Source organism: Tachypleus tridentatus, chromosome 7, assembly GCF_004210375.1.
Source record: "Tachypleus tridentatus isolate NWPU-2018 chromosome 7, ASM421037v1, whole genome shotgun sequence".
NCBI classification, from domain to species: Eukaryota; Metazoa; Arthropoda; class Merostomata; order Xiphosura; family Limulidae; genus Tachypleus; species Tachypleus tridentatus.
Window position 1 is genome coordinate 83,607,672 of NC_134831.1, and position 10,505 is coordinate 83,618,176.

At 33.2% G+C, this 10,505-nt stretch overlaps 1 protein-coding gene across 2 annotated transcripts; it reads right to left on the minus strand.

Moving 5' to 3' along the window:
- Positions 1 to 7,121: 7,121 nt before the first annotated feature.
- On the minus strand, positions 7,122 to 9,788 carry LOC143258047 (uncharacterized). Of its 2 annotated transcripts, XM_076517072.1 has the most exons (3): positions 9,485 to 9,788; positions 8,585 to 8,730; positions 7,122 to 7,827 (listed from the first exon to the last, which is right to left on the minus strand). In XM_076517072.1, the coding sequence occupies exons 1-2, from the start codon at positions 9,670 to 9,672 to the stop codon at positions 8,610 to 8,612; spliced, it is 309 nt and encodes a 102-aa protein (XP_076373187.1). In that variant the 5' UTR covers positions 9,673 to 9,788; the 3' UTR covers positions 7,122 to 7,827; positions 8,585 to 8,609. The 2 variants fall into 2 exon arrangements, 1 of the variants encoding a protein (XP_076373187.1); XR_013032113.1 differs by lacking the exon at positions 8,585 to 8,730.
- Between the last annotated feature and the right edge of the window lie 717 nt (positions 9,789 to 10,505).

Here is a 10,505-nt window from a genome sequence, read left to right on the forward strand (position 1 = left end):
CTTATTTTTCTTGAAAATATGAAGCTACTAAAACGTAAATTAAAATAATTTTTAGGGATGGATATACGTGGTTCTAGCCTAAATGACTGTCAACAAATCTTGTTGAGTGTGTTAACCAATAATACACAGTTACAACATTAATGGCCCGGCATGGCCTAGCGCGTAACGCGTGCGACTTGTAATCCGAGTTCGCGCCCGCGTCGCGCCAAACATGTTCGCCCTCCCAGCCGTTATAATGTGACGGTCAATCCCACTATTCGTTGGTAAAAGGGTAGCCCAAGAGTTGGCGGTGGGTGGTGATGACTAGCTGCCTTCTTTCTGGTCTTACACTGCTAAATTAGGGACGGCTAGCACAGATAGCCCTCGAGTAGCTTTGTGCGAAATTCCAAAACAAACAAACAGACCATCTTTGCTGTCACCTATTACTTAAAATCCAATTTCATTTGAGATCAAACTAATATTTCTAAATTTGATCTTTAAATTTAAATGAAATTTTACTTATAAATAGTTTCTATAATTAATACAATTTGCAAACATGAATTGAAATATGTTTACAAATTACTGTATAAGCTAAAAGCACCATTGAACAACAACAACAAAAAATTATTATTCAAAATTATCACGTTCAATAATTAATAAGCATATAAGATTTCATATATCCTCCTGGTGTCTCGCACTGGGATAGTATGATACAAAAAATTTAAAAGTAGGGTTAAAGTTCCGAACAAAGTATATGTTTTTCATTATGGTTTTGATTCAACCTGAACTAATTCTTAATAGGAACTGGTCAGCGAGTTATAAACTTGTACTTTGTTTGAAAAGTATTCAAGGTGAATAGACCTATAAGTTATTAAAGATGTGGTCGCTGTTGTTTTCTTTCAGACGCTTACACTGCGAATGTTCGATATTTAATGCATTTGTTAGCCAATCGAATTTTTGGGTGTATATTTTTTTAGTGTAAGAAATGGCAAATTAGATTTCATAATGCTGTTCTATTATTAAGCATTTATTTTGAATAACAGAAGTAACGAGTACGAAACGTTTATCTAACTGAACATCTGTAATAGTTCAGTTATTTGCAAGTATATATATATGATTCAATGATAATACCCTGAGAGTTTGAAATATAAAACAAATAAATTCCACATTCGAAATAACAACAAATTCTCAGATTCTCATCTAACTTTTAAAAACATAATTTAATATGATATTTATATATCACTTTGCTATTAATAGATGGAGCACAAATTAACGAGAAAAGTTTCTCATAATTTAATTTTTTCTTATGATCATGTATTAGTTTTTCTAATAATAGGTGGCACTAACATATATTAAATCACCAATGTATTCAAGTTCTCGAAACTTTTAAAACACATAAAAGTTATACACTCCAAGAAATTTGATTTATAGTTGAGAGATAGAAATGCTTCCAATGATTTAATCACTAGCCTTGATCCTCGTACCTCTATAGTACAAGTAATAAACGCATGCTTTAGTGTAAGATATATTATCTGGAAAACAGTGTGCATAATTTCACCAAAAAACTTACAATAAATAATTTGAGCTATTATGTGTTTTCCTCACGACAGAATTGTGGTGCTGTTTTCACAGAATAGAACCAGTTTATACTTTTATCAAGACAAAACTGCAGTGTTATGTTATCAGGCAAAAACTGTATAACAGGAAAGGTGTTGTTTTACAATAACACATTTATATTACACCGGACGTTTGTTATCGCGGTAAATAATATTTAAATATACAATTATAATTAAGAGTTTGCACCATAACATCAATGCCATGTAAGTGCTTGAGCTATTACAGTAATAATGTATATGAAACACTGATATAATCCCACACCTCCCAAAAACTCGTTGTCTGACATTTCTTAGAAAGTTGGAAACAATCACCAGATGTCACTTCTTTGAAATCAAAAAAACATTCGGATATCAAACTTCCACGTACAACAGTACCAACACGTATTATAAATATCACCAATCCTTGACCAGAAATGAAAACATCGTAATAGTAATTAGAGAAAAACTAAACAAAAACGAAAACTTATACTGTGCTTTTGGACAAACGTTATATCAAAAATAATCAATAGCCTGATGGACTATCTATGAAATTCCTTTGTTCTGAGTGTAGTGTTTTAAGTCATTATTTCATGAGTGTCGTAACATTTTCCTTCCACAGAGATATCCTTCCCTCATACACCAAGACGACTGGCTCTTAATCTGTAAAGACACCAGGAACCTGCATGCCCTGTCGACTTACTCACCAATGCATTATTTATCAATGTAAACCACATAATTGTTGCCAGAGTTATTGGTTTTCGTTTAGGCACTGTTTTAACTGAACTTCTCCACTTTGTCCACTAATATGTTGATAGGACTTTGTAGTGTTGAAATACAATCTAAAAATTAGATCAAGTAATTTCCTTTAATTACAGTGACCCTGGCTTGTGATCACAAATGGTGCACAAATACCGTAACGAGAGGTGAAGTTGGAAAGCGTAAATTATGCAAAGGTACTCTCGACATCGGTTTGGTATTCCAGGTTCATTACACCGTTCTATGGGAACCACGCCAGCATAATCAATATAACTACAATACTTACCAGGTTTTACAAGAATGATAATGGTTGTTTAACCTCAAACAATACCTTGAAGTGTGTTTACCTCTCAATAGATGGAGATGATATGGAACTATTTGTGAAACTTTTTTTCAAACACGAGGAAAGTTGCAAGCTTTTAAATATCCACGTGAACTTTATGTCAAGTGGATTGTTTGATATTGCGAACAATATTTGTTGCAAATTTACCTCATAATTTGTAAGAGGATATTTAGCATTCAACTAACTGAAGTTTAGCATGTTGATGTATGTTAACAGCTTCTTCCATTTGTTTATGTTCAGTGCCAGTGCCAAGCCTTCAACATTATTACATGATTTGAATGGTAAAATATTATTTTCAAAACAAATACCGAAAGAGCTGGTCCGGTTATTATTCAATCAAATCCTCTGACGGTTTCGGGATTAATGTTATCTGAAACTTGTAAGGTGATATGAAATATCAGATCATCCTATAAGTAATGTCTGAAAATTTAATACAGAAAGCGCATTATAATTTCTGTCTTTGTAGAAGGCTTTAGTGACTAACATATGTAGTAGGACGTGTATAAAAATGTTCAGACAAATAAAACAAACTTACCCAACTCCACGTTTTTAGTTCATTAATGAAATAAACCCTTATGAAATTTATGTGTCTGAGGAGTACAACAGATATATAAGGCTTTATGAGTTTAGAAAAGTCGATAGTGCAGCAGAAACTACACGAAACATTAAAAGCGTTTATGGTGCTTAGTTTCTGAATGAAAGAAAATGTCAAAGTTTGTTTCAGAAGTTCAGATCAGATGACTACAGATTAATTGATGCGCCACGTACAGGTCGTTCTGTTGAGTTTAGTGATGACTCGCTGCTGGCTGCACTTAATGAAGATTGTGCTGTAACAGTTGAATAAGCATAGAAGCTTAATTCAACCCATTCAACAGTTCACTGTCATTTGCAACAGCTTGGAAAGGTGTCAAAATTTAGAAAATGGGTCCACCATGATTTGACAGAAGTCAACCTTAGAGCACGAGTGGGCATTTGAACTTCCCTGCATTCTCATGAACGTAACTAATCTTTATCGGACAGCTTAGTAACTGGAGATGAAAATGGATATTTTATAAAAATGTTAAGCGCTGCAGACAATAGTTACGTGCAGGCAAACTGGCTGAAGCACAGCCCAAAGTGAACCTTCTCCCTAGGAAAGTCTTCTATTGTCACCAGTTAGAGCGCTTGAATGTTGCCCTGAAAGAAAAGAGGCGTGCTTTGATCAGACGTAAAGGTGTTTTGGTTCACGAGGATAATACACTAGGTTGAAGAGCTAGTCTGGGAAAAACTTCCACATCTTCCTTGTTCTCCAGATCTTGCTCCAACTGATTATCATCAATTCCAAAGTTTACAGAACTATCTTGATAGAAAAGAGCTCGAAACACATAAACTTGCCAAAACTATCCACTCTATCCACATTCTTTTTGTCCAAACCCCAAGAATTTTATAAAAGTGGCACTCAGAAGCTTGTGAACCGTCAGCAGGAAGTAATTAATAATAATGGTCATACATTACTGATTAAAATAACATTAAAAGCGCTTAAAATCCTTTCTCTTTTTTTGAGCCTTTTTCGGATATTACTTGAGGTATGACCTGATACATACACCGGTGAAAAGGTGTTGGTAAACTTGTTCATACTAACGAAGAAGAAATGACGACAAAAAAGTCATAAACGTGTATGTTCTTTAAAACATTCATTATATTTGTCCAACATCCAGAGTACTCAGTTAGGTCCATTATAATTATGTTTATTTTCACTTTGGTTATTATTATTTTGAAACAGAACTCTACGACTGGACGTCTTCCCCATTTTCCACACTACCTTTAAAACGAGTACTGAGTTCAAACAAAACCGCGTCATTTCTCCAGTTTTAAAAACCTATCATCTAAGCAACTGAATTCTTCGAATAATTTCTCATAACTCTAACTCATTCATTCAATGTTTCCAAAATGTATTTCCTGAACTCTTTCAGAGTTCGCTAACTTTACAGGTGTGTTTTAGAAAAAAATCTCTCATAGCAAAAGCATAAGTGTTTACACGAATCCATCACATTAAAAATATTATAATTTGAAGACTCTTCATGAGAAATGTAAACATGAGGTTTGTAAGTGTTTTATGTGTTTTTTTTAAATAAATGGACTGCTTGAGTTGTTTCTAGCATTAAAACAAAGAAAAAAGTGAGGATTAATGAAAATGATACAAGTTCGAAAGATGAAGTCCTGGAAGAGTGTTGGTGTAATAAAATTAATGTAACCATGAATAGAAATATGATAATAAATACTTTGTAATAAAAGTGATATAAAAACACATTTTATATCAATGTTGTTAAAACATAAGGTCAAGTATTACAGATTCATACAGACAAATACATTTTTAATCGGCTTTAGTCTGTTAGTTTATTTCTTTTTATGAGAGTTTCATTCATTTCAATCGCTGTATCCAATGTAAATTATTATTTGTTGTTAACATGTGAAACAGTTAAGATATATAAGACAATGGAGAAACGGACCTATCAATTCCTAGTCATTTCAGTTCATTAACTATGTAAGTATAGTGTTACTGAGAGTTATGAAAATAGGTATACTAAGAGTTTGTGTTTTTAGTTTAGCACGAACTTACTAGAAGACTATTTGTGAAGCTGTTTAATTTTTTTATTTCTTCACTACAGCAACGGTAGTAAATACAAGCAATAGCTAGCTTTGGATTACTTTTAACTAATAATTGTATTGGCCGTCACATTAGAATGCCCCTACAGACCAAATGACAAGAATTAAATATATTGTTCTGTTTATCTCAGTGTGTTCATTTTATTCAATTTAATAAATCCCACATATCAAATCATATAATCCTAGCCCTGTATGGCCAGGTGGGTTAAGAGGTTAGACTCATAATCCGAGGGTCACCAGTTCGAATCCTCGTCCTACCAAATCTGCTCGTCCTTTCAGCCGTGGAGATGTTATAAGGTGACGGTCAATCCCACTGTAGCTGGTAAAAGAGTATCCCAAGAGTCGGCGGTTGGTGGTCGTGACTAGTTGCCTTCCCTCTAGTCTTACACTGTTAAATTAGTGTCAGCTAGTACAGATAGCCCTCATGTAGGTTTGCGCGAAATTCAAACAAACAATCAATCACACAGTCCTTTTCTTCTGTTCAGTTGACCCACCTGATTCGAAGGCAAGTTTCAGGGTCAATAACTCTAATAAATGGGCTACATCCATCGTTGATGAATGTGTAGTTTTGTGTTTAAGAACAATTTTATTATATAATTTATTTATTACTTTTTTAGACCACTTTTCATTTGATACTACTATTGTTTTCTTCTACTTGTAAAGCACTCGGAAAAGATTTTATTGAAAGTATAATTACGTGAAACGAAAATTCTGTAAATAAATAAAAAATATTCATTTCAGTCTTCTCTATCAGATGACCACATATCATAGTTATAACCTTGAAGAATTACTTCCGTAGTAAACGTTTTGGAATACAGTCTGAAATATTAAAATCACACCACTACACCATACACTGTTTCCATAATCCATCTAATTTACGAGTATGTCGGTTTCCTAGCACTTGCTTCGACAGTGCGATAACATATAAATTCATAGGTGTTGCTTATGCATACTGAAATGGCATATGTTGGTATTAACTAACAAGAATAGACTTGTCATAAAAAATAACCTGATCTGTTGCGGTATGTTTATAGTTATTTATCGTTACGAGTTACGAATTGACTTGCTGAAAATGTACATCAATATTAACAGTGCTTGATGACTGATAATCACGTTAGGAACATTTTCAACTTAAAATTCATCATTTACAGTTCCGACAGAGAACTGGTACACTCAATATATACATATACGTGAACTAAACGACAAGGCCAGTGGTCTTTATGAAATAAGTATAACCGTATTTAATTTTAGACTATTGATCAAGAGAAATGTAGTCCTTTGACAATGTCCTCCGCAACAAGAAAGGTTTCCAGCTCTTTGTTACAGTATTTATTATCACTATTATAACCCACTTATAGCTCAAATTAAACAATGAATTGAACTACGTCACAGTTCAAACTTTGTAACTCTCGCTCTGCAGTCCGTAAAGTTAACTCTTGTCATGGCTCGAATATGACAAAAGAAATTCTCGTCTTTATTTTCCTAAGTCATTTTTTTTAAATGACAGTATGTTAAATATTTATTTGAAAATAACATGGTAGATGAATCAGGTGTCGATCAAACATGTTTTTAAATAGAATAATTAACAGAACAGTAAATTAGTTTCTATTGCACATCATTTACAACACAACACAATAATACTGTTGAAAATAAATCATTAATTCTGAACTCCCATCACGAATAACTAGTAACAAAATAATATGAAAAGTTGTTATGAATTAAATAAACTTCTATATATAAACATTGTAATATTTGGTTTCTAAACACTTATTTCCATTTCATTACACCACAACTTAAATAAATATGTTTCTGCATCGGTGTTTTGTCTCAGAATTTTGAAACCGTTACGTAAATAAAATTTAGTTGCACCTGTGTTTAAACTGTCTACAAGAAGACGCAGTTTTCCGTAGCCTTCTTCTTTAACAAGTTGAACACATCTTTTAAGCATTAAATTCCCTATTCCTAAACCACGTAGATTTTTCTTTACATACAGTCTGGTCAAATACGGAATGTTTTTGTCTCTTTGGATAATAACTGTTGCTACCACCTCATCTTCAATCTTTCCTACTAGATATGTGTGATTATTTTGGAAGGCCCAGGTAACCGGGGTCATTACTTCTGGAGTTAGAGTGTTATAGCCATATGTGTGAACCATTTGTGTAATTGAATGTGATGATTTTAAAAATACTGTTAACCCAAACGAAATTCCAAACAGCAGAGAATAGGTAATGCTAGAAATAAACATGTTGAACAGAATGACAGCTATCAGTATTATAATCCAAAGTTTCATATTTTTGTATATTTGATGAAAATGTATTACAGATAATGTTTTTACTATCTCTGCTAAATTCAGTTGTAAGAAACTTCTCACAGCTGGTTCATCATCAACCGTTATCGGTTCAATCTTCAGTTTGGATATAGAAAACGAATGATCATTGATGTTTGAAAAGCCATGGAACAATAGTGGACAGTCAGAGAAGTCTTCTAATAAATATATCCTGTTTCCACCTGTTTGGAATAAAGAGAATAAAATTCGCATGTAGGAAGAGCAGTGACGAAACCTTAAATATGTGTTATGAGGCTGTCTGTATAAACGTATTGGTTATCAGGTGAAATTTTAAAAAGATATTACAACTTTAACATATAGCTCCAATATATATTCAGTGTCAATTTAAGATATTGATAACATTTTATTATTAACGCCATAAATCAAATAAAATAAACTGAAAAGTAAGATGAAACAATGGAAAGAAAAGAGAAAAACTTTCTTAAGCTATTTTAAATATTCACTGCGGTCTATCAACCCCCCAAATTTTGGTTTTGTAAGTCTTTAAGCATACCGCTGTCTCACTGGTAAACCACAAACGAAATTTTACTTGATTCTAAAACATATACTTGTTATAATTAGATGTACTTGCGCAAGATCCACGAAATCGTATTGTTTCGAGAGTAAATAAAACGAAAACTAATGAAACAAATATTTTTATTAATTGCTCTTGGATTTTATTCAGTTAATTTTTCAAGCTCGTGCGATTTTAACAAAACTATGAAACTTAATCCAATAAATTATCCACAGAAGAAATGATATTTATTTCATCCAACAATACAGAAAGGAAAACTAATATCTCATTTTGTAAAGATAAAACTATCCAAGAATTTTAACAAATTCCAGAAACCATGTTAAACTGGAAATAATACGAGCAAAATCACTTGCAGAAACAAAAAATGAATCTAAATGAATCCGACCTGCTGAATTCAAACATACATTTATGGACTCGTTCAACGCAACATCAGTGAAGAGATACAATGAAGGACTGAGCTTCGCAGTAACATCTAAAAATAATCCATTCATTGAAATGAAAGCCTGCGTGGAAGATTTCACTAGAAGACAGGTGATACACTATGCACAAACTGAAAACAATAACAAAACAACGAAAAATAACCATAAGAAAAGAAGACAATTTCGACATCAATTCCACCAACAACACTTTTTTTTTTTTATGTAGAACTGAAAACATCTATATCCCAGAAATTCCTCAAAACAGTAGCAGGAGGCCCGGCATAGCCAAGTGGGTTAAGGCGTTCGACTCGTAATCTGAGGATCGCTGGTTCGAATCTCAGTCGCATCAAAAATGTTCGCCCTTTCAACCGCGGTGACGTTAAATATTACGATCAATACCACTATTCGTTAGTAAAAGAGCAGCCCAACAGTTGGCGGTAGGAGATGATGACTAGCTGCCTTCCCTCTAGTCTTACACTGCTAAATTAGAGACAGCTAGCGCAGATAGCCCTCATGTAGCTTTGTGCTTAATTCCAAAACAAACAAATAAACAATACCTGAAACAACTTTTCAAATAATTTTCACACTAAAACCACCAACATACTTTTAGAGAAAAGAAAACTGAAAAACAACCTAACACGAAAAGATATTAAACCTATAAACAAACTTCAAAAACAACAACATCAAAATTAAAAAGGAAATAAAGGAAGTGCTATACTTATAATGAAAACAAATGAATACTTTAAAAAAATGAACATTTTGTCAGATACAAACAAATTTAATGTAATAAACAGAGATCCAACAAAAACACGTGAAAAACAATTAAACAAAGTACTACTACAAATGAAAAAACCCAACACAATCTAAGGGAACCTTTATTCTTACCTACTAAAGACCAACTCACGCACACCACAACTATACGACACCCTCACACGCCATAAATCCGATTTTTCACTACGATCCATAATGTAGACCTTTGAACCATTTAACTGCAACCTTGGTAAATAAATAGCATGAGCATTTTCTAAATGTGTATCATCAGCGGACTCCTTTTCCAAAGACTCTTTTGACATTAAATCTATTATTAATCAACTAAATTATAAACTCTTAATGGCCAGTTATGATGTAACCTCCATCTTCACAAAAGTCCTAACAACTGAAGCCTGCAAGCTGGCTACAGAACTTTATATATACACGATCCCAACCCACTAACACATCTTTGCAGCAAAAAAAAAATCAACATTTATAGACTTCGCTACTGTATAAACTGACTTTATGTTCAATAACCGAACCTACCTACGAAAGAACAACTCACGCACACCACAACTGTACGGCATCCCCAAACCTCATTAACCCGATTGTATGAGAATGGTGAATCACGTAACAACAGGTCCAGCCAATATTCAATCTCAAGGGGCCCATTAAGCCTTGCACCCACTACTACACTGGTGCAGTTATGTTGAGGATACAATTGCTGGATTCACATCTACAGAACACACATTTAGTTTTTTTTAAAACCACGTTAACTCAATACACCCCCCAACATTAAGATCACCTGTGAACACGAAACACTTACCAAATAGGATTTCTTAACCTCAAGATCACGAGAACCAATTCACATTTCACAACAGAAATACACAGAAAAATCTCCCATACTGGATTATACATTCCCTTGGACTCAGCACATTAAACAAAACAAAACATGTTAATAAACCAAATAAACACAGCGACAAAACTTTACTCACCCAATAATTTAATGATGAAATCAACAAAATAAAACAACACTTTTTTGATAGGTTAAATTTTCTTTATTAATAAGTTGTGATAATTCAGTGATACTAAGTGGTCTTGGCTTACTCCGTAACAATAAAAATACAAGATAATTTCCTTTAAAAGTACAGGGATG

Bases quoted from the DNA above. Each gene is read 5' to 3' on its own strand.
- LOC143258047 (XM_076517072.1), bottom strand. From the start codon at position 9,672: ATGTCAAAAGAGTCTTTGGAAAAGGAGTCCGCTGATGATACACATTTA. The intron at 8,731-9,484 runs GTAAGAATAAAG...TATTGTTTTCAG, and splicing joins CGTGAGTTGGTCTTTAGTAG to TTTGTGCATAGTGTATCACC.